Source organism: Dryas octopetala, chromosome 7 (genome assembly GCF_963921425.1).
Source record: "Dryas octopetala chromosome 7, drDryOcto1.1, whole genome shotgun sequence".
Lineage (NCBI taxonomy): Eukaryota > Viridiplantae > Streptophyta > Magnoliopsida > Rosales > Rosaceae > Dryas > Dryas octopetala.
In genome coordinates, this window is record NC_141372.1 from 5,018,567 (window position 1) to 5,042,483 (window position 23,917).

Sequence of the window (23,917 nt, forward strand, 5' to 3'; positions counted from 1 at the left end):
GTCCTACATCTTTTTTTTTTTGGGGCCAAGACGTGTCCTACATCTTTAAATTTTCAGTGAGCATCAAAAATCATTATCAAACCCATTCTGTTAAGAAAACGACCTCGTCACCCAACTCACCCCCCTAAAGCAGTCACAGACCAACACACTTCAAAGTTTCTGTTGAAAATTAGTCTAACTTTGTTCAGAGGGTCACGCAACTTAGCTCCCTCGCGGGTGACGAACTTAGTGACTCGGACACGCGCCAAAGCACCGACGCTCGTTGGTTATTTTCCTTATACGGTGTCGTTTCATCGTCCTTTTACATTCCTTTTTCTCCAGCGTGAGATCCATCTGAATGCATGATCAGGCACGCTCAACCCTACGAAACGCTTAACGGACACACCTGGTATTGGGCCATTACATAAGATCGAAAAGGACAAATGAACAAGAACCAATAATGGCCTAACACGACCCCAAGCTCACATGGAACCGGCCTCATCTGATCATTCCCATTAACCTCCTCAACGTTCCCAAAAATCAATGAAGTTTCTGTTCCCCACCCTGTCCCCCCTCTCTCTCTCTCTTTTTTCTGCAGAGCGATTTCTAGGGTTCACAGTGGGATTCATTCAGGCCTAACAAACACCAAAACGCACATATTACCACGGTGGTCTCTGCGTTTAATTGCATTCGAATCGAAATCAAATTCGACCTGAAAATCCCAATTCCAAGCCTTCAATCTAATCTAATGAGTAATGACTGTTGCCACTAGTGAATGGCTCGCTTTCACCCTCCCTCTCTCCGTTTCGCATTCTTCTACACCCTTATAGCCCTAACTACAAACCCTAGCTTCCTTCTAGCATCCAAAGACGACGAATTTTCGATAATTGATTCCGATTCCGATACCTTTCTCTTCCACCAGGACTACTCGCCACCGGCTCCTCCGCCGCCTCCGCCGCACCCGCCTTCCGTCTCGTGCATCGATGACCTCGGCGGCATCGGCTCGCTGGACACCACGTGTCAGATAGTCTCGGATTTGAACCTCACCAGCGACGTGTATATAGCAGGGAAGGGCAATTTTTATATCCGACCCGGGGTGAGATTCGATTGCGCGAGTTCTGGTTGCTCCATAATCCTTAACATTACTGGTAATTTTAGCTTAGGTAACTCTTCGTCGATTTTGGCGGGGGCTTTCGAGCTGGTGGCGTACAATGCCAGCTTTCTGAATGGCTCGGCGGTGAACACGACCGGGTTGGCGGGGAAGCCGCCGCCGCAGACGAGTGGGACTCCGCAGGGGATAGACGGGGCAGGTGGGGGACATGGAGGGCGGGGCGCGTGTTGCTTGGTGGACAAGACGAAGCTCCCGGAGGATGTGTGGGGAGGCGACGCCTACTCGTGGTCGACGCTGCAAAAGCCCTGTAGTTACGGGAGCAGAGGGGGGTCCACCACCAAGGAGGTGGATTATGGAGGTTTAGGCGGCGGGAGGGTGAGGCTGGAGGTTAACACATTTCTTCTGCTGGATGGGACTGTTTTGGCTGATGGAGGTGATGGAGGGAATAAAGGTGGAGGTGGCTCTGGTGGCAGCATCTACATTAAGGCCCATAAAATGTAATATTCATCATCATTCCTTCTGTTCCTTAAAACTATTTTATTGGTTTTTGATTCCACAGTGTTGCATCTCATTGTTTTGATTCCCGAAGTCTGCATGAGTGTTGGTATGATTGTGCTTTGCATCTGCATCAAGTTTTATGACTACAAAAATTATTATACGTAGACCTTTATGCCTTTTAATATAAGTATGTTGTTGTGAAGTGCAGGACTGGTGATGGCAGGATAAGTGCTTGTGGCGGTAACGGTTATGCTGGTGGCGGTGGTGGAAGAGTTTCGGTTGATGTTTTCAGCAGGCACGACGACCCAGCAATTTTTGTGCATGGTGAGACACCATTTGTTTGCCTGACATGGCTAGTTCTCTTGTCATTTTTATAAAAGTTTTAGGACAACCTTATGTGCAACTTGGCAATTTTCTTGACGTGTTTTCTCTAATTCTCTGCGATTGTATCCGTAAATGTGCAAGTACGGTGACCTTAATTATCTTATTTGCAGGAGGAAGTAGTTATGCTTGTCCAGAAAATGCAGGTGGTGCTGGGACATTATATGATGCAGTTCCTCGAAGCCTAATTGTTAACAATCATAATAAGTCAACAGATACAGAAACACTTCTTTTGGAGTTCCCTTATCAGCCTCTTTGGACAAATGTTTATGTTCGCAATAATGCCAGGGCCACTGTCCCTTTGCTTTGGAGTCGTGTCCAGGTTTGTCAAACTCAAAATTTGTTTTCTATACTTCTGAAGGTGTTGCTTCGCTTCCTACCCTCGGAATTCTCATCCTTTTGGCCGGCCTATGTATACACACTTTATTGTTGAGGATAAGAGATGGTTTTTGTTTAATATCCCCTGTCTTACTTTCTTATAGTTATTCAATGTAGATTTTTTCAAAAAATTGAGAGGGTACAGGTGTCAATGCCACAAAGAATTTGAAAAAAATGAATATAAATTTTATCCCAGGTATGGGTTGTGCGCAAGTGTTGTGTTAATATAGATGTACAATTCTAACTGTCTTACCATCTTATATGGCTGTGCTTACCCACAGTCATCGTTCCTCTCTGTGTGTTTTGGAGAGGGGGGGGGGGGGGAGCGGGGTGCTGTGAGTGAGTTACATGCATGCCTGTATCTATGTATGTTTTATTTACAGTAGTAACTGGTGCATTGGATTTTGGTATTTGTATTTCTCATTGTACGTCATTATTTCTTATTTTGTGGATCTATTTTTCTCTTTCAAAAAACAGAATAAAGGTTCTTAATTATTAATGAAGTTTGTGTTTAAGAGTGTTTGTTTTGTGATTGGTGAACTCTGTGTTCAAGTCATCAAGCATATAATGTAATGTAATTTTTTCTTAATTTTGGTATTTTGTTCTTTCTGGGAGATGCACCTATGTTGCATATGAGGTATTGGATTCAGTCATCCACCTGATGCTCTGTACAGGTGCAAGGACAGATAAGTCTTTTGTGTGGTGGTATGTTAAGCTTTGGACTTCAACATTATGCTTCATCAGAGTTTGAGTTATTGGCTGAAGAATTGTTAATGAGCGACTCTGTAATCAAGGTAAGTGGCAACTTTTGCGGATTTTTTTGTTTGCAGTTCTTTGTTCTATTACATGCAACTTTGTTGATAATTTTTTCAATTGCTGTCAACTATTGATGTGTCAGTTCAACTCACAGCTTACTAATCTTAATGAGAATATCATATTTCTGCTTAATGTCAAATGTCTCTGCCATTGACAGGTCTTGCATTTCACCTTGTGCGGAGGCATTTGATTTTTGGCGCTTCTGATTTTGAACTTGATATGATGCTTATGGTAACTGGCCTTTTTTTTCCTTCTCTAACTTCAGGTTTATGGGGCCCTGCGCATGTCTGTAAAAATGTTCTTGATGTGGAATTCCAAGATGCTCATAGATGGTGGTGGGGAGGAAGCTGTTGAAACATCCTTACTTGAGGCTAGTAACTTAGTTGTTCTCAGGGTAAATTGCTTACTAACTCTTTGCCTTTTGTGGAGTTCATTGCTCATGATTCATTCATATATGACAATTAATCTTCTTCATAATAGGAATCATCTGTGATACACTCTAATGCAAATCTTGGAGTTCATGGACAAGGTTTATTGAACTTATCAGGACCAGGAGATTGGATTCAAGCACAACGTCTGGTTCTATCACTATTCTACAGTATTCATGTGAGTGACTTTGCTTGAGATTTTTCACTATCCTTGATGTCTAAGCTTATGTAATGTATTGCTTGATTAACTTGGTATTTTCTTGTAACTGATCAGTCAGTTTAGAGATTTTAGTAGTGGCATTTGGTTGTTATGCAAATATTTGCTTTGTCTTGATAGATTTTTCTTCCGATTGCTTTTTTGCTTGGTTGGTGGTTGAATATTGAAAATTCTTTTCCGTTAATTTTTTGTTGTTAACTTAGCACTTAGTTAGCAGTATGGCAGGAGAAGAGTAGATATATAACCTTAAGTGTGTAGTTATACTCAATTTGTTTTGGCTTTTTTTTTTTTTTTTGGTGTTATGTGTGTATTGCTTAAGGGATTGCTATGGCATATACTTGTTCTTATCATCCTGTTTCTTGTTGAAATGGGCTACGTTTCTTATTTATCAGTGGGCAGATTAAAATTTCTATCTGTGGCATTCAATTAGCCATCATATGATGGATTGTATGTGCTATATTTTTTGTCAAATTTTTTTTTTTTTAACTATACGTGATTATTGATGGTTTCTTTTTCTTTATGAAGGTTGGACCTGGATCTGTTTTGCGTGGTCCCTTAGAGAATGCCTCATCTGATTCTGTGTAAGTTTGACCTGGGTTGTATTGTCTTCTGGTTGAATTCCCCCCTCTAATACCACTAATGTTATCGATTGTCATGTTCCATAGAACACCAAAGCTTTATTGTGAAAACAAAGATTGTCCTGTTGAGCTATTTCATCCACCTGAAGATTGCAATGTGAACTCATCACTGTCCTTTACTCTTCAGGTGTGTTATGGGTTGAGTCATGCAGTAAGGTGGCTTAAAAATTAATTTTTGTAGTCAAGTTTTACAGTCTTGTTACTGTTACTTTGCTTTGTCAGATATGCCGAGTTGAGGATATCAAAATTGAAGGCCTCATAAAAGGGTCTGTTGTTCATTTCCACCGGGCAAGGACTATTTCTGTCCAGTCTTCTGGAACAATAAGTGCATCTGGAATGGGTAAATTTTTTTGGAACCCCTTTCCCTACCCAATCCCAACCCCGAAGTACATGAAGCATATTCTGAATCACTTGGAAAGAAGCATCTGTTTTTTTTTTTTTTTTTTTTTTAGGTTGGGTTACTTATTTGTGTTTAAGCAGGCTGTACCGGTGGCATTGGCAGTGGAAACATTCTGAGCAATGGAATTGGCAGTGGTGGTGGGCATGGTGGTAAAGGTGGGTCGGCATGTTATAATGATAGTTGTGTTGAGGGTGGAATCTCATATGGGAGTGCGAAGTTGCCTTGTGAACTTGGTAGTGGAAGTGGAAATGACACTTTATCTGGTACAACGGCTGGTGGTGGCATTATAGGTAAGCTTATGTTTTGAGCTGATAAGTTTGGTGGTTTTCATGCTATTTTTCAATTGGTGGAAGACATTTGAATGTAGCCGCATCCTAGTGCTATTAACAGTTTCCTTTTCAGCATGTCTGAGGTGGAAACAAAGTAAGTTTATGTTTAATGCTGATAGTTTAGGCAGTTTTCATGCTATTTTTCTTTCATTTGGTGGTAGACATTTGAATGTTGCCATATCCTCTAGTGCTGTTAGTGGTAGTTTTCCCTTTCAGCATCTGTCTGAGTCTGAAACAAAGCTAATCTTCTGCCACTTCTTCTAAACTTAAAATTCACTATGGTTTACTTCATTGCTTATGTTACAACTTGTCTATGTTTATACTTTCTTAGTTGAGTTCACAGTTACCATTTTCCAATAGTTTTTCACATGGTAACACATTGTATCTTCCCGACAGTAATGGGTTCTTCAGAGCATCCTTTGTCAAGTTTATCCATTGAAGGCTTGGTGACAGCTGATGGTGAAAGTTTTGAAAGAACTATAAGAAAAGAGAAGTTTTCCATTGTTGGTAATTTAACTGCAGGTCCTGGGGGTGGGTCTGGTGGAACTGTACTTCTTTTTCTGCGAACACTAGCTCTTGGCGAGTCTGCCATTCTTTCGAGTGTTGGGGGATATGGTAGTTCCAATGGGGCTGGTGGAGGTGGTGGTGGAAGGATTCATTTTCATTGGTCAGACATTCCCACTGGAGATGTGTATCAGCCCATTGCAAGTGTGGAGGGAAGCATCCTTGCAGGGTTTGTATAGTCTAATTTCTTCATATATTCTTACATGCTACATAATTAGGATGCCACTTTTAATCCATGTTGGTAGGGCATTGCTATGCAGTCAACTCTTTGAAAAAATAATTAATAATTTTATTGTTTTCTCTGGTAACATCTTGGTGTTCTGTTTCACTATTACAGGGGAGGTGTGGGTAGAGACCAGGGCGGTGCTGGAGAAAATGGAACAGTGACTGGCAAAGCTTGCCCAACAGGGCTTTATGGGACCTTTTGTGAGGTAGGGTCTCATTATTTTGACATAGTGAAATCTATCTCTTGTGCTCTTATAACAATTCGTTTGTTGAATCGGTTGAATTTTAGTTTGTATGCCTGTGTGCAATCCGCGTCTCTGGTAAATTTGATTTTTATTTTGAAGTTCTAGTATGTGTCATTGCTGTGATACTTGTCCTTTTAACCACCTCCAACTCGCCTTGGGGATAGTTTCTGCTCCTCTCTCTCTCTCTCTCTCTCTCTCTCTCTCTCTCTCTCTCTCTCTCCCCCCTCTTCTCTTTATGATGCATTACTTTTGTCTTGCTACAGTAATAGGGCAAAAAACCACAGTAGGAAGGAAATTCCAGCGATAAACAGTAGAAAGAGAGAGATAAAGCTTATAGAATCAAAGTTGGAACGTAAATAGAGGAGTTCTAGGGTTGAGAGACCCAAGAGAAACTCTAAAATCAGAAAACTCTGAATAATATTGATAAAAAAACTGTCTTTTACAACCTATAGCTTAAACTATAAACCTAAAACAATAAACATATTCCTCAACTGACTAGGAAAACAATAAATCTTAGCTAACTAGGAAAACAATAAATCTTAGCTAATTAGGAAAACATAAAGTAAAATATAATTGACTAGAATATAAAATAGGAAACTAATAATAGAAAACCTAATTGAATCAGGGAACAAAACTAATAATCCTTAAGTTGGCTAATGGGTCAACTCAGGTTTGGAAAGCATCTTAGATGCTCCTGCATCACTTTATCTCCCAACCACACCTACTATAACTAAGTAGTTCAGTTTACAATGATATTACTATAGTTCAACCATTTATAATTGCTATAATTTTTATTTCATTTTTTGTTCTTCAGGAATGTCCAGCTGGCACATATAAGAATGCTATTGGGTCTGATACGGTACTTTGTCTTAGTTGTCCTGCTGATGAGCTTCCCCATCGTGCAATTTATATTGCTGTGCGAGGTACTTCTATAAAAGTGGAGATGAATTGCTTTATTAGGAGTCAGAAGGCCTACTACCTATGAGTTCTAAAGGACTTGCATTCTCTAATTTGCAGTCTGTTGGATCTTGTTTTCAGCTCCATATTATTTATTAATTTGTCATGTAAATCACGTCTAGAAGTATTTTCAACTTCTGGTAACTAATCTACGAAACCACTCCTCCTCTTCTCAGGTGGTGTTTCTGAGGCTCCTTGTCCTTACAAATGCATTTCAGACAGATATCACATGCCAAACTGTTATACAGCTCTTGAAGAGTTGATTTACACATTTGGTGGGCCTTGGCTATTTGGTCTTCTTCTGATTGGTCTTCTCATCCTGTTAGCTTTGGTACTCAGTGTTGCACGCATGAAACTTGTTGGGGTTGATGAATCACCAGGCCCGGCTCCCACTCAACATGGCTCACAAATAGATCACTCTTTCCCTTTCCTGGAGTCACTGAATGAGGTTTTGTTATTGTATAATAAACCTTTCCTTTGTAGTTCATACTGATTTTTGCATGATGAAAAATAAGGGTTTTACTCTCTCTCTCTCTCTCTCTCTCTCTCTCCAACCCTACTTTAGAGATTGATAAGCTGGTATTCATATTGTAGGTTTTGGAAACAAACAGAGCTGAGGAGTCCCAGAGCCATGTGCACAGAATGTATTTTATGGGTCCTAATACTTTCAGCGAACCTTGGCATCTGCCCCACACTCCTCCAGAACAAATAAAAGAGATTGTGTGAGTTAACTTGTATTTATTTATTTTTATTTCTGTATCCCACTAGGGATTTTGAGGAACTTTCCAAGTTATGGTTATTTCCTCTTCGGTAATTATTGATTTTTGTTTTGTAATATAACAAATCTAAAAGGTTAGAGTTTGAAATATAGCATTCCCCCCTAATTTATTTGATATGGCAGATATGAGGGTCCATTCAATACATTTGTCGATGAGATTAATGCCATAGCCACTTATCAATGGTGGGAGGGTGCAATGTACAGCATTCTTTCTGTTCTTTTATACCCCCTTGCATGGTCATGGCAGCAGTGGCGCAGGAGATTAAAATTGCAACGTCTACGTGAATTTGTTCGATCGGAATATGATCATGCCTGCTTACGTTCTTGTCGTTCACGAGCTCTTTATGAAGGGATAAAGGTTTGCATTGCAGAATTATAGGTTCAATGTGTTGTGGTTCATATCAGGGTCGTGAATCATATGCATATATTGCCTGCAATTATTCCATGTAAATGCGATTAAAGGGTACTTGAAACTAATTCGGGTGCATTATTAAGAATCACTTCATGCCCAGAGTGTTGTTCCAATCAAAATTGTTCTTTATGCTCTCAGCAAAATTAATTCGTTACCATTGCTTCCTTAATGAGTTGTTATGTTGTGGTTTCTATCAGTTTCTTTTTCCCCTTTATTTTTTTTCTTTCTGTTGTACTGTTTTCCCTTCTATATTTTGAATATCTGAGTATTATTATTTATTGTGTTGTACTTGGATGGTTGCTAATCCTGTAACATTTTTGCTGTATTACTGCTAGGTAGCTGCAACTTCTGATTTAATGCTAGCATATATGGACTTCTTCCTTGGTGGGGATGAAAAGAGAACTGATCTTCCTCCTCGTTTACATCAAAGATTTCCTATGTCATTACCTTTTGGAGGTGATGGAAGTTACATGGCTCCTTTCTCACTTCACAGTGATAATATTGTTACAAGCCTCATGAGTCAGGTTTGTTGATTGGTGCTGACAAATTCAAAGGCCAGTTGGCCAAAATGATTTGTATATATTCTAGCTCCTATAGAATTCTATTAATCATAACGCTTTTGCTTTGCAGTCAGTACCACCTACCACTTGGTACCGTCTGGTGGCTGGTTTGAATGCACAATTGCGCTTAGTTTGTCGTGGGCGGCTAAGAGTTACACTTCATCCTGTCCTTAGGTGGCTTGAAAGCTATGCGAATCCTGCCTTAAGGATTTATGGTGTACGTGTTGATCTTGCCTGGTTTCAGGCTACAGCTTGTGGTTATTGTCATTATGGAGTTGTGGTATATGCTATTGAAGAAGACAGTGATCCTGCCTCTATTACAAGCATCGATGGAGCAATACGACCTGACGAATCACGGTAATGGTTTGTAATGTTTGGATGGTGAAAATTCTTTGCCTGAGATTACGACTAAATATGTATATTCCCATTACCACCATTTAGTTGGTACTCTTACGTTGGCATTTGGGATGCTTTGAATGGTGTTGAAATATTTTCGCATATAATTAGGTTATAGGAAATTTGGAACAGAGATAAGTTGATAACATGCTCACATGTGAGCACATGAACACAGTGACTTTAGTGGTGTAGACAATACAAGAAATATTGGTGTAGGCATAGCGTCAAATAGAAAAGTTAGTATACCTGTGGTACGATTTGAGCGATTTAAGTAAGTGGTATAAAGCACCGACTGTAGTATATATGTAGTGATGCACTTGGATGCTACCCAAGTTTGACTTTGGCTTTTCTTTGACTTACAGTGCAAATAGCATTTACAAAGAAGATTTATCTGGTCACTTGAGAGAAGAAATTCTCATAAGCCAATCTCGCAGAATCAGTGAAAGTTATTTGAGACGAAAAAGAACATATGGAGGGATTATAGATGCTAACAATTTACAAATGCTTGAAGAAAAGAGAGATATATTTTATCTTCTCTCTTTTATGCTTCATAACACTAAACCTGTTGGACACCAGGTATTTCTCATGCTTATAGTAACAAATTATATATCAATAGTATTATATATATGTGCTGGTGATTTCAAACCTGTCTCATTCTGAACATATTTTTTGATGAAATGCAGGATCTCGTTGGTTTAGTCATCTCAATGCTTCTTTTAGGAGATTTTAGCTTAGTTTTGCTTACATTGCTCCAGTTGTATTCATTTTCATTAGCGGATGTCTTTCTGGTTCTGTTTATTTTACCCCTCGGCATTCTTCTCCCATTTCCTGCTGGTATCAATGCTCTATTTAGTCATGGACCCAGACGTTCTGCTGGCCTTGCACGTTTATATGCTTTGTGGAACCTTACATCCTTGATTAATGTTGTAAGTTGCTATTCTTTACCTTATGCTTTGCAAGTCTCCTCTCTCCCTATAACAGAAAAATTATTTTGGTACAGCTGTTTTAAGTTAAAAAATTGTTTTCTTTTCTTTTGCTGTTAAAGCTTGTTATCTCAACAAAACTATATTATTTGCTTACTGGAGTCTGGGTATACTTATTTGTTTTACATATTTCTTGGAAAGCATTGAATTTTATATAATGATCCTGCCTTGTTTTGCAGGTGGTTGCGTTTGTATGTGGATATGTTCATTATAACATTCAATCATCAAGTAAAACACATCCATTTCAACCCTGGAATTTTAGCATGTGAGGGGATTCTCTAGCTACCAAGGACTTGATTAGTCTGAATAGTATGCTTTATCATTGACACAATATTCAACTAACAGGAACAATATTCTGTGGTGCAGGGATGAAAGTGAATGGTGGATTTTTCCTGCTGGACTGGTTGTTTGTAAAATATTTCAATCCCAGCTAATCAATTGGCATGTTGGCAATCTGGAGATTCAAGACCGTTCGTTGTACAGCAATGATTTTGAGCTGTTTTGGCAGTCGTGATGATATTTAACAAGAAGATATTCTCCACATTAACATGTTTTTTGGTTTTTTTTGGTACATTTCTTTTGTATTTTAATTTGACACTAGGTGAGTTATTGACATAGACAGGTAGAGAAAGAAAAATGTCGAAATATGAAGTTATTAAAGTCAAAAGAAATAGAAGAGAGAAAGAGAGGCATTGATTTTTATGTAACGACTTTTGAACAATGTGCAGTCAGTTTCTGTAAATAGTAATTGGGGCATATACCCACTCTTCAGTGGATTCGAGTCCTTCGAGTCCTTGTCTGTATCTGTGTACTTAACACTCCTACTTTTAAGTGTAAACAAGACTTTCTTGGTCTTTTTTATTAATTATAATTATAATTATAATTTATTGTTAGATCAATTAGCATGAAACTGTTTTGGATACAAACATATAGCATTGGCCTGCTGATGCAATGAAAAGAGTTAACAATCCAAACATAACACATCAGCCTTAACCAGTTTGAACAATGTGCAGTCAGTTTTCAGTTTCAGTGTTGCCGAAGGTGAGACCCACTTCCTACATTGCAACATGCCCTCCCTTTGTACTAGACGACAGAGTTCATTATAAGTATAATGAAAATGAAAACCCTAAGTTCAATAGCTTTCCTTTCAGCGACTTGTACCCACTGAAATCCCCATTCTTTCTAGTCATGATTATGGATATCTGAACCAGCATCTTTTGGAATATAATTTCCTTAATCATCTTGGTGTTCACAGGCAAATGCTTGGATGGTGTCTCAAAGGGCAATGCACCCCATAAAGCGAAGTCAGTAAGCAACAAACAAATGATTGGTTGAGCACATATTCCTTTTAAGACCAGGAAAAATGTAAGCTCAAATTAGCTTCAAATCCCCTAATAACCACCTCTCTATATATATATACACAAATTTTTTCTGTAGGATGCCTGAATTTTCTCTGCACGATTCCTTTTTTTAATAAAAGAATGAACATGAGTATTTTAATGATCTTTTGCATTTTTTTAGGCCACTTTTTAGAGGGTTCAACATTTTAGAGTATAGGATTCCATATTTTAGGGTGTAGAATTATTGTTTGACGCCCAAAACTTAGGAGTTAAAACTAAAATCTAACGGAAGAACGAAATCACAAAACATTAAGAGTTAACAGAAGGAATAAGTCTTGATTGATGAAGCAATGGACAATTCAATATAGTGAAACTGTGAAATGTCAGAAAGCACAAGTTCATATGTTAAATTCACTACAAAAATACTGTTCTCTCTTAAACAAATGATTGAACGAGGACACTTCTAAAATCAGGGGACATAAAGACAAAATTTTGAACGATAGGTTTCATGTGTTTCCCTCGATCCCCTGCATAATAGCTAAGAACCCCTAGAGAGAAGAAAAAAAGCTACCTAATACTGCTACTCCTTGTTCAGGATTTTGGGAACTTTAATGTACAGCTCCTCATAGTTTGGAACAGCAGCAATCATGGCCTCCCTGTTGAAGAACAAATTAAAGCTTCGGTAGATTTATTAAAGAAATAAAATAAATGTGAACCCAAATTTGAATACTCAAATAGTGAAACGACCTTCTCACCTATTCTCAAATGTTTCAGGAATATCATCACGGAAATTATCACCTTCAGTATCTGCAATCAACACAAAGATAAATTAAAAGGAAAAAAAAACCATACTATGAAAACAACAGTGTGAAATGTGAGCTAAAATAAGTGGTTATGGAAGGCTTTGAAGCACCTGCTCTGATTGAGGGCTCTACACTTTGAAGATCAACAGCTTGAAGCTGTCCAAACCTGCAAAAAAGACCAACCAACCAAACCTCATCATAAATTCACAACAACCCAGAAGGCAGAAACACTTCAACATGGTGTCAACTAAAAGAGAAGAACAAGAAGCTTACCAATCTACGACTTGTCGAATTTTGGGAGCAAATTCTTCAACCTTATAAGAGTGAAAATAGACAAATGTATGAAATAAAAAGCAGGGAAATTAAATCAATGCAATGTATGATTATGAGGCATCAAATCAAATGAAAAGAGGAGGAGTGGAACACCTCATGAGGGGTCAGAGAAATTCTAGCAGTCTCAGCCAAACGGAGCACATCCAGAGGTTCCAGAGAAGACCCACTATCGGTTGTTGTTGAGCAATTTGTACGGACCCAGCTGTTGTTACGAGGATGAAGCACTTTTGGAAATTTGGTTTTGCAGTTCAAGTTGTTGGATAAGAACTGGGTCTTGGGTAGAAAAGAAGAAGATGCTCCTTTGACCAGAAGTAAAGCTCTGCTTCCCATTTTCTTCGTATCCTCAAAACTCGAAACTCAGAAGCAAAGCTCTGCTTCCCTTTCTCCTTCTTATGGTGAATTGCGTTCCTTCCTATCTAGTCTCCGACCTCCTCCTATATGAGGAAATGACGAAACACTCCCTGGGCGATTATAAACACATACCATACCCTCTTTCTCCAATTTTTTGAGATTTTATTAGTTTTTTTTTGTTTTTTTTTTTTTTTTATGACATTAAGATTTTATTAGTCGGGATAAAAAAGAAAGGGAGTGGGGTTGCTGCCTTTGGTTTTTTTAGTTTTATACAAAGGGTGGAATTAAATTTTAAATTTCATAAAAGATTTGGAGGGTATGATAGTAAATTCAGGGATATGAATAGACTTTCCCTTATCAAATCTGCAGGGAACATTTCGAAACAAATGATCTTTCACACTAGAAATGATCTTGTTGCATATCATTTACATCCCTCAAGCTTACACACCACAAATGATCTTTACAACCACCTATTTTCTTAAACCCTAAAATACTAACTGCATCTAGTTGGGTTGGGTATCACATCATATCACATTACTCTAATGATAGGTTAGACAACATGGGAGAAAATATTTACAAGAAGGTCAAAATAATTAGTTAGGTATAGTTCTCCAGTATTAAGTCAACTTCTGTCTGAACCGCCTTCATCTGCTGTTGTTGTATTGCTCCTCTCTGCAACGTTATTACTGCAATGGTTCAGTGGGGGAGCAGCAAATAAGCTCCTTTGATGCACACCAGAAGGTGGTCGATTTGCACATTGCATGGAGGTCTCAGGCAATGAAGTGGATGTTGCCACTGGAGAAGTCTCTGCATCACTGGATCCATCTCTCCCACAACCTGCTACCAGTACAACCATCAGTGTGCGAGTGAAAATATTATAGATATGAAACTCAGACAATCTGCAGAGAACATTTCTTTAACAAACAAAGACGAAAAGGAAGAATTTGAATAACCTGTATGAGCAGTGGTGGTGTTGGATATGCTTGCACTTGAAGGTACAGATGACGTTCCAGCTCCTTTTTTCATTTTAGACTGCAAAATACAACCACAAACGTATAGTACATTAGTCAACTTCATTTCCTTAATTACCTCATACTTGTACAGAAGATCAGCTCTTGCTTTTATGTGGACATAATTTTATAAATACATTCATGTTCATGTTTCTTAACATTATAGAACTAAGAGAAGCGCATTTTATTTCAGAGTTTACATGTTTTTGGCATGTCAACAAAACTCCCTCTGGACATGTTAGTTTCCATACCCTTGCATTTTCTTCACAATGCTTTACTACAAAAGAGATGTTTGTGCAACGGCCATGCAATAGCGTGTACGCCCACAAGAGAAGCTTCCTCGGAATGCTAAGGTCAAGGATTTCTGCCCCATCCATCCCTGGCCTGAAGTGGGTATCCTTTGTTAACCAAGACGGAACCAAATACAGGTTGACACCAGATGAGGGCATTACACAGGAGCTCTCACGATAAAAATTGTAAGAAGATCGAAGCAGAGCATTAGCAGTCTCCGCATTTTCATCTGAAGCTTTTTTAACTATTACGTTCTTTATTTTACACAAAATAGGATTCCGTTTTGCTTCAAGAATTTTAAAATGGGCTGGGTCCTCAAATGCTGAACTCCATAATTCATCTGTTTGCAGATCAACACAAAGCAGCTGGCTATTTTCTGACCCACCATCTGATGGATTAAGGGCCTGAATCTCACTAGTGATTTCAGACTGTGGTGGAGTGATCTGTGCCAAGCTTAATATAAGAGATCGACACCAAGCAATGGAAGCATGCCTGCAAACTTTTGCGCAGTTACTGTTTGACAATTTTGGATTCTTAAACCGCTTACGAATCTTCTCATTTATGGCTTCAAGAGTGTCCAGTTTGCCATTTTTCTCCAATGATATGATATGTTCATGGAGATATCTGCAGAAATACGAGTGCATTAGACTCATGGATATCACCACAAACATGTTGAATATCAAATGCACTGAGGAAGATTAATAAACAAAGATGGATCAGGACTCGGGAGTCAAAAAAAACTCAATTTAAATAGAAATTTGAGAATTTTATCAAGGTTTCATCAAGAAGTTGAGAAATTGGATAAACAAAATTTTTGCTGTGTGAAGCAAATTACCCATATAAACTGCTTTCTGATGTTTCTGCGACCTTAATCTCAGACAAACCACATATTTCTGGCCATAAGTTCCCCTGCTCCATGAACAAAACAAACACTTTCTCCAATATATGCTCAGAATTACTTGTAGCACCAGAGCCCACAGTCCCAGTTTGACGCATGGATGAGATTAGGGCCTTAACGTACCTCCCAAGTGCTAGTGGAACAAGATCTTCAATGCAAAGTGAAAACTGGATTTTTCAATCAAGTTAGATCCCACTTAAATTGGTAGAGAGAATATATCAGATGATAAATAGAATAAGATCCAGCTAGACGAGGATAATGAAACATAACTATTATTGCCTAGTAATAAATGCATAATATTAGAGGGGCATGCATGGCCATCATCACAAAAAGATCTTTTACCATTCCATGGCAATGCAAACCCCCCCCCCCCCCCCCAAACCCCCAAATAACAAAAGAAAATAAAGGAAAAAAAAACTGAATTATTGTCAATAATTGGAAGTTTGCCCAGACTTTAATTAATTCTGTGGTACTGCATTACAGGAAAATGACTTGCAAAAAATTCATCAAACCATAAGGGATTCATTCCACAAAACATAGAAATCATCAATAAATTGCTTAAGTAATGCACTAGAGGTCAAATCATTACCCTCTTATCAGCCCGAAGAGATATATAAGCACGTTCAAGAGTACAGATGTCTCCAGTCTCCTCCAACAGTTCCAAATAGAACAACAGATATTTCCGAATGCAAGTAATAAATTTTCGAGAACTTTCAGGTAAGTTAACTTCAAGGGACTTCTTACTCCCAGAAACACCAGGAGTTTTCCGCCTGATATACAGAGAAGACATCAGATTAGTTTCATATAGAATTACAGTCTCAAGCTACAACAGTATGGACAGCAGACAAAGTGAAACTATTGACAGGGGGCTTGGGGGTTGTACACAAAAAGGAACCAGAACTGTGTTCCCCATCTATGACCAAAAACCAGTAAGACAAAGTGAGGGCCTGTTTAAATCAGTTCCCTGAGAACATTTGTTAGAACCATTAAAAGGAAGATAGAAAACTAGGCAAATATACATTCAAATAAGCATTTCTGGAAACTATTATCTTAATTCTTTCTTTTTTCATGAAAATAGATTCATATGAACACCAAACCAGTGTTCTCTGTTTCTGCATTCTGTTTCTTGTTTAGAAAGAAAAAAAAATCCATTGAAATAAGCTTTTTGTAACTTCCTTGTTGTGTCCAAATGTCTTAGGTACATGATTCTAGAAATACTGAAATAGAACTGTTGCATAGATTTACTGTTGTACCTTCCTTTTTTGACCATGCTATCAATCTCCCACATATTTATTGTAAATGATGAGCGAGATGATTTGAAGCAAAAAGAGAGTTCATCCTTTGCCCTCTCCAATGCGCCACTTTCCCCCCTTCTATACAGACCTTGAGCAAGCATATATCTGGCTTTATGAAAATGTTTAAGCTCCCCTTCAACACAAGTTTCAAGGGCAGAAAGACAGTCACTGTAAAGCAAGTTCCACACCTCTAATTTAAGTGAACCTTCATGCTTCATCTCCCCAGAGTTTTCTTGTGTGCTTCTATCCTTGGGCGAGTTTGAATTTTCAGAATCCATGTTACCTAAGATTGTCATGATAGCATCCTTTCTTGACTGACTAAAGGCATACGCTGAAAGAACCTGGAATAGCCAACAATTAATTGTGAAATATACAGTAAGTTATAAATAGTCTCCAAAGAACCTGGAATAGCCAAAGATTAATTGTGAAATTACAAAATGGTAAGATATAACTAGTCCCCTAGTCCACAAATGATTTCAATGAAGGCAGCTCACAAGCACACATCCCCCTTATGGATTTCATCAGATATTTTTGGCCAGTTGAACTTGATTGAAAAATATAATACTAACCTATTAAGGAATATATTATTTGGAAAAATAAAAAGATTCTGAGACAGAGAGAGAAGGCTTGTGATTTGGAGGAAAAGCAAGACCAAAAAGAAAAAAGAAAAAAACCTTTAAAGCATCTAGATTTTGTTTTCCGCATGTACAAAGTAACTTCAGGCGCGAAGCATGCATCCTGTAAACTGGATCTACAGCTGTTGGATTTAGAGCAATAGCTTTATCATAATATGCTAATGATGTCTCACAAGAGTATCCAAGTTTTTCACAGAGCTTCCCAATATAGTAGGCATGGGACCAATCTTGCCTGATACAGAAGAAAGTGCAAGCAAATTACCATTTGAAAGTGGCACATTAGGTGGTTGGTTTGTGTGGGTAACTGGAAAAATGAAACTATGTAGAAAAGAGGACATACTTGTGAGCAAAAGCTTTTTTAAAATGTCTCATTGAGTTCTCACAAAACAGTGTCCAAGCGGCATCCTTCACGGGTACAACAGTTCGCTGATCATAAAATGGCACCACATTTTGAAGGCTATCATAGTATACCAAAGCCAATAACTCGTGTATCTCACACTGAATAACCAAAAAAAAAAATCATTACATCATCAGTGACATCCAAGAGAAATTCCAACTCATGCAGAAAAGACTAGCTTTTACGCCTTAAAGGGCATGTATATAGCATGATATTGATTTATTCAGGATCCATCGCAAGATGGTCCCTGCAAATTTCAGCCTTTTTTTTTAGTCTGATAACCTTACAATTGGAAAAGGATTAGCAACAATCTCAGAGAATCTGAAAGGCCCCAAATTATTGGTCCAATCAATAACCTTACCAGATTAGCTTCAAGACATACCCAACCAACATTAAGGTAAGGACTTTAGCTACCCTACCTGACCAAGAAAGAGAAAGGAAAGATCCCACTCCCTGCCAATACACTAATATATAGGAAAGGAAAAAAACATGAAACCTGCTGAATCGATGTCTTTGCCAAAGCCAAACTCATTAATAGGCACCGCCTACTCCTTCTTCGACTTGTCTCAACTCTCTGAGGTAAAGTAGCATTCTTCCTCCATCCAGCCACATTGATGTGCTTACTGCCATCATTTAGCAACAAGTCTACTTCCTGTAGAAAAGGCTCCTTAGAAATGAAACTGTTTCACACCAAAAATAGTGCTCTTTTTGGTTTGTAAAGCATTCATAAACCAGAATGACAACAAATATTACCTCATCATAGATATTTGCGAGTCTTTCCCAACTTTCAAAACGTAGAGGGTTGAAGAGTAAATCATATTTGAAGAGGTTTGCATTATGCTGTACAAATTCTTCCCCTTCCTTGGTAAGCACAAAGCCAGGCCATTTATCAGTAGCACTCATTTCCTCAGACAGGGCAAGAAAATAATACAAGTTGCGGTAGACATCCAGATATGGCTCAGAGCTGCAATTAGTCAATTACACATGTAGATTGTTCACTTCTACAAATTAGAAAATTTATGAATTTAACCATCATGTGAGAGAGAACAAGTAATTTACATGTTAAAAATACAAACACGAAACTATATTTATGTATACCTTCCTACTGATGATGTCTTCTGTTGTTTAAGGTTTCTCGCATCAGGGAGTATCATCTTCGTTATCGTTTCAAGAAACCCATCAGACCCAGCCTCCTCTGAGAGCTTATCTTCGCATAAATGAAGATCATCTAAGAACTTATCTATTGCATTTCCAGCCAAAACTTCTTCTGGTGGTTGTGGAAAATGTTTGCGTATAGCTCTGAGTACTCTTCGAACTTTAACTAATCCAGTCCTCTGTAACATACATATATAAATGCAGCCAAAAAAGGGTTGGTAAAACTAAATCTCTGTGGGTGCTACAAGGTCTCCTCATTGGAACCCTTGTGATATGCTATGTCAGGAAGCATAAATTTTTACAACACACTACATGTGCACACACATAGAGGGGGAGAGAGGGAGAGAGGGAGAGAGAGAGAGAGAGAGAGAGAGAACTCACAGAAGAAGCCTTTGCATAAGGGAGTATGTACTGAAAAACATCAACGCATTGTTCCTTTGTCTGGTAATCACCAGGGCTAGTATTTTTGTGCACAACTAAATCATCTTCATAGGATGAGTCGGATCTAATGTTTAGACCATATAAGCAGAAGAAGCACTGATCCAAGGCATAATCAATTTTTAACTCAAGTTCCTCCTTTTCATCTTCAATGAGTTCCGCTTCAGATTCATTCAATTGATCACTTGCTTTTTCACCTCCGTTGAACTTACCACCAGATCCATCTGCACCTTGCCTTTCACCTTCCAATCCCACACTGTCTTTATCTAGGGCTTTATCAGATAAAATGCTTTTGAAAGCTATCCCTTCAGAAACATCCTTCCCTGCAGCACTGGTTTCATCTATTCCTGTGTGAACCATTTCCATATCTAGTGTATCTGACTTTGATTCATTTAGAGACATTTTGGGATGACTATTTAGGCTAAGCTGCTCTTTGTATAGTGTTGTTTCCTTGTTTAATAAGTTACAGTTAGATTTAAACTTCATATCCAAGGCCAATAGATGCTTAATTGCAAATTTAAGAAACGTTCCTTCTTCCCTTTCACCACCCAGACCCGCACAGCAGAGCCCATACTCAGCCAGTAAATCATGCATTGTGACAATTAAGTCAACCTAAGATGCAAAGTCATTAAAAAAAAAAAAAAGACATAAAAAGTTAAATAAAGAGTTAAATATAGGAAATATTTCACTGTATGACCAACTTGAAGAGACTTTGCTCACTTGAGTTTTAACAGGTGTCATGAGGTTGAGGTGTTGAAGTTTGCAGAAAGCAATGGAAGCTTCAATAAAGCAACTTCTTTCAATTTGATCAGCACCTACTTGCTCAGAAGATTTCTTACAGAGGAATGTGCTTGCAACATTGCACATGACTGACAAGAGCAAGCATTGGATATCACCTATGCTGCTCATTGGAATAGTATTGTTGTCCTGCAAGCATAAGATATAATCACATACTGCACAAAAAATGAAATTACATAATTTCTAGTCTGATCCATAAGGTTATTCACTTGTGACAATTTAACTATATGTTTGTAAATATCAATACCCTCATGTTTTTCTGATTCTTATCAGCATCTGGTTGGTTAAAATGAACAAATGAATGAAATTTTACAGTTTAGGTAAGCATCACTGAATAACACAGCTATGTATACATAAATATTGATTGACTTACAGAAGCTCCAGATTGATCAATAAATCTCTTCACTTGAGACACACATTGAGAAATTGCCTTCACTTCCTCTGCAACCAAGAAATTCCAGCTCTGCTTGCTTGAACTTTCTTTTGAATCTATGTCAGAAACATAGCGAGCTTTTGACCCTGATTTCAATAGGAAGGATTTACAAGAAGCAAGGCATTCATCTATTCCTGCGGCTGCCATAAGAATTTGTAGTTTCCGTCGATGGCAATTTAAATATACATCAATATCCATAGGTTTTGTCTTCTCACACGCTTTGATTAAAAAGTCTAGTGCTGATAGTTCAACTGAAGTAATTCCTTTGCCTCCTTTATCAGCTAAGCGTAAGGGTAATGCATCGGGAGGAACATTTTTTGTAGCAACTAGAAGTGGAACAAGCAAGTTCATGCACTCCATATACATTTCTTTCTCAATCATCTCACCTAAAGTCTTCTCCATCAAGAAATCAACCTTTAAAATGTTAATTTCATGGAGAATCCTATAGATGGTTAACTCTTTAACAACCTTGCAATATGGGAGGTGGATTACACATTGAGAATCAGTCATATTTTCCTTCCTAGTCAAAAGTGACAAGGAAATACAGAATTCTTCGTGGGCTTTTGGCTTGTTTCCATCTAAGATAGATAATCGTCCACTTAACCAGAAAAATCGAACCCAGAAGGAACTGTTATTTGTTAAAGATGAACCATCTAATTGTACACCCTGGCAAATAGAATTGTTTTCTGATATTCCATCAGTACCAAAGAATCTCTTAAGCCCAGAGATACTTTCATCTTCCCAAGCTACTGATTCGATGATCTTACACAGATGATAAGATGCCTCAGACATGAATTCGGATAGCCTGGAAGCCTCAGATGACAATGACCCAAGGTCATAATAAAGCTCAGCAAGAAAAAGGCAACATTCAGGCGTCCTATCCTTCCCCCAATTCCTTGTCATCTTTTCCAACTCCAGGAACTTAATAAATGCATCCTGATATAAAAGACCTCTACTTGCAGCCTCTTCTAAAAGCAAATGAGCCAAATGGAAAGCACCATAATTGTTTGAAGTTTTTTTAACAAATCTGGAAACATCACCATATTCAGTATCCCATGGATTAGTTTGATCGGGACATGAAACAGAGCAATTACCAGAATGACCAGAATCTTTGATTCCTGACCCCCCAATAATAAAAGGTTCTAGATATTGAATTACGACCTTGGCCTGATCCTTACCATTAGCAAAGTCAAGATCTTCTTTCTCCGGTTTACGACTTCTAAGCCTTTCAAGGCGAGTACTCCGCCTCTCCTGTGGTTGGAATTCTAGGAGATTTGTGTCTTTTTCTTTGACAACACCTGTTCTTTCAGTTTTACAATCACCAAAGGAAGCATTCTCACCAATTGGGGTTGAGTTAAGCCCTTTCCTTTCCTCCAACCCTATGGTACTTTCTGAAAAAGAAGGTAAGTGTAAAATTAATCTGACATCCCCAGACCTGCATGCTTTTGCATCACCCATCTCAGACACATAGCCATTCAACGGAAGTAAGATATCTAAGAGTGCATCAGAAAGAGCAGCCCAAGAAGCTTCTGCCAGGTTCAGATCTATGCTTTGCTTCAGCTTCTTGGATGCAACGCCATCCTCTAGATTTGCATCAGCTGCTTTTCTCTTGTCAACAAATTTTAGACGGACATGTTTAGGTTCCAGCTTATCTATACCTCTAGGAGCAAATGGAACTGGCTCAGACTCTTCAATAACTTCCTTCACATGCAAAGCACGAGAATGTGATGGCCAATGCCTCAAAATTAACTCTGCCACAGAAAGGCACGAGACTTCATCACCAATAGCAATAAGAACTTCCAATAATTTCTCCATGCAGTTCCCTGTAAAGAAAGTTAAAAATAAATAAATAATTTGCCGCTGATTCATAAACAAAAGAAGATATCGTATGGTGCTGCGTACATTTTAAATATAAAACATTTATTTTGGTATGAAGATATAAACCATATTTAAATGCAATAAATGCTCACAATTATTAGGGCTGCATAAAAGCCCTTGCTCAAATGCCCAACGTGATATACTCAGAGATCCCATTGAGCAAGATAATGTTCCCAGCTGGTTCCAGACAACAGAATCTTTGGTATCAATCTCTACAGCTTGAAGATAACATTGTAGAGCACTCTTGTAATGTGTTGAACCTTGTTGAAGAAAAACATTGGCAAGGTTCTTAAGTGCCAAAAATCTGCAGTCAGCAAGAAACTATAATTGGAGAAACATAAATAAGAGCATCATGTTCTTCTTTTTCTTTTCTTTTTATCTTTTTTATTTATTAATAAAGAAAAATTCTACATGAAGGGTAAGAGTCGTAAGACTGATTATTTATCCTCCATGAATTAGAAAATTGTAAATCCATTTACAGCATTGCATATGCGAAGACCAACAAATCTAGACTACAATAGATTAGGGGTAGTGGATATATCCAAACCTGAGTTGCAATAGATGGCAATCGCTGACATTACTATCCACCTGCATGGCAATAAAAACTTCAATCACTAGCTATTCACACACAACCATACTGTCTAAAAAATATGGGTTTCAAGGTCTTACCTGAGCGTTTGCTATAAGAGGATCTTTCAGGACGGATTCTAAAAGCTCACTAGCCTTTTTGTATTCCTTAGCTTGTAACTTTTGAAGTCCTTCATGATAAGTTTGTGATAGATGAAACTCCTGATATGTCAGATCAAACAGTATGACGTCTATTGTTGGACAGATATCTAATCGCAAAACAACACATTTTCAGCTGGGAAAATCTAAACATTTTAAAAAACTCGGCATGTAATTCATCATTTTACGGTCCATTCAGTTTGCTGGAAAAATGAGAGGAATATAATAAAGTTCCCAAATACTAATGTTACGAAGAATTTAGTTTTCTTCCCTTGCCATCATTACTCAAATGCCATATAGTGAGATGTGAACAAATTAACAATACTCAAATTTACACTCAATTCAGCCCAGAAAATCCCAAATCAGTGAAATAGCAAAAAGGCATTCTTGAACTAATTCAAGGGGGAAAAATAGCTACTTTCAAAGAAAGTAAAAAATAACTATGAGAGAAAAGGAGGCATGCCTGAGCTTCTTTGGTGGGAGCCAAAGGTTCCCATTTGCCTTTGGAGTCGGTATCATTGATAGCTGCAATTGAGAACTGAAGCATACAAATTCAGAATTAGAATACCAAAACAGAAAATTGAAAAAAAAAAAAAAAAAAAAAAAAAAAAAAAACTCAGTTGCATAAAAGGAACGTAAAACCAACGCACCATTTTCGGTAATTCGAATGCAGTAATGAAGTTGCTTCGGAGAGAATTTGGGCTTCAGCTGATACTAATTCTCACTACTACTCTTTACTAAGGGGATTAGGGTTTTCCCTCAGCTAATTCAATTCTGTCGTTATTTTTTTTTTTTTTTTAATTTAGGCCTGAGCGGACCGCCTGAGTTTGTAGAGTCGTTT

The 23,917-nt window shown here is 38.1% G+C and overlaps 3 protein-coding genes across 3 annotated transcripts; 1 reads left to right on the top strand and 2 right to left on the bottom strand.

Moving 5' to 3' along the window:
* Window positions 1-544: 544 nt before the first annotated feature.
* Window positions 545-11,071, top strand: LOC147278828 (ephrin type-B receptor). The gene is made up of 22 exons (XM_086250431.1): window positions 545-1,587; window positions 1,797-1,912; window positions 2,083-2,291; window positions 3,022-3,141; window positions 3,429-3,557; window positions 3,644-3,769; window positions 4,334-4,389; window positions 4,474-4,573; window positions 4,669-4,786; window positions 4,927-5,136; window positions 5,572-5,908; window positions 6,077-6,170; window positions 7,024-7,132; window positions 7,343-7,614; window positions 7,761-7,888; window positions 8,068-8,302; window positions 8,692-8,880; window positions 8,987-9,273; window positions 9,675-9,888; window positions 9,996-10,238; window positions 10,475-10,560; window positions 10,662-11,071. Exons 1-22 carry the CDS (start codon window positions 755-757, stop codon window positions 10,807-10,809), a joined length of 4,359 nt encoding a protein of 1,452 aa, XP_086106557.1. The 5' UTR covers window positions 545-754; the 3' UTR covers window positions 10,810-11,071.
* Window positions 11,072-11,974: 903 nt separating this feature from the next.
* On the bottom strand, window positions 11,975-13,304 carry LOC147278829 (glutamyl-tRNA(Gln) amidotransferase subunit C). The gene is made up of 5 exons (XM_086250406.1): window positions 12,865-13,304; window positions 12,712-12,752; window positions 12,549-12,604; window positions 12,391-12,442; window positions 11,975-12,291 (listed from the first exon to the last, which is right to left on the bottom strand). Exons 1-5 carry the CDS (start codon window positions 13,099-13,101, stop codon window positions 12,216-12,218), a joined length of 462 nt encoding a protein of 153 aa, XP_086106532.1. The 5' UTR covers window positions 13,102-13,304; the 3' UTR covers window positions 11,975-12,215.
* Window positions 13,305-13,444: 140 nt separating this feature from the next.
* Window positions 13,445-23,864, bottom strand: LOC147278830 (Tetratricopeptide repeat (TPR)-like superfamily protein). Its single transcript, XM_086250405.1, has 19 exons — window positions 23,727-23,864; window positions 23,540-23,614; window positions 23,020-23,139; window positions 22,898-22,938; window positions 22,443-22,654; window positions 20,413-22,295; window positions 19,962-20,168; window positions 19,185-19,853; window positions 18,747-18,982; window positions 18,402-18,612; window positions 18,145-18,300; window positions 17,592-17,749; window positions 17,291-17,483; window positions 16,575-16,957; window positions 15,911-16,091; window positions 15,259-15,488; window positions 14,384-15,047; window positions 14,076-14,154; window positions 13,445-13,959 (listed from the first exon to the last, which is right to left on the bottom strand). Exons 1-19 carry the CDS (start codon window positions 23,727-23,729, stop codon window positions 13,745-13,747), a joined length of 5,916 nt encoding a protein of 1,971 aa, XP_086106531.1. The 5' UTR covers window positions 23,730-23,864; the 3' UTR covers window positions 13,445-13,744.
* Window positions 23,865-23,917: the final 53 nt, after the last annotated feature.

Bases quoted from the DNA above. Each gene is read 5' to 3' on its own strand.
- LOC147278828 (XM_086250431.1), top strand. From the start codon at position 755: ATGGCTCGCTTTCACCCTCCCTCTCTCCGTTTCGCATTCTTCTACACC. The intron at 7,133-7,342 runs GTACTTCTATAA...TCCTCTTCTCAG, and splicing joins AATTTATATTGCTGTGCGAG to GTGGTGTTTCTGAGGCTCCT. The intron at 9,274-9,674 runs GTAATGGTTTGT...TTTGACTTACAG, and splicing joins ATACGACCTGACGAATCACG to TGCAAATAGCATTTACAAAG.
- LOC147278829 (XM_086250406.1), bottom strand. From the start codon at position 13,101: ATGGGAAGCAGAGCTTTACTTCTGGTCAAAGGAGCATCTTCTTCTTTT. The intron at 12,753-12,864 runs GTGTTCCACTCC...CACTCTTATAAG, and splicing joins TTTCTCTGACCCCTCATGAG to GTTGAAGAATTTGCTCCCAA. The intron at 12,443-12,548 runs GTGCTTCAAAGC...TGTTGATTGCAG, and splicing joins AGAGCCCTCAATCAGAGCAG to ATACTGAAGGTGATAATTTC.
- LOC147278830 (XM_086250405.1), bottom strand. The intron at 22,296-22,442 runs GTGAGCATTTAT...CTTTCTTTACAG, and splicing joins TTTATGCAGCCCTAATAATT to GGAACTGCATGGAGAAATTA. The intron at 15,489-15,910 runs GTAATGATTTGA...TGAAAAATCCAG, and splicing joins CTCTTCGGGCTGATAAGAGG to TTTTCACTTTGCATTGAAGA.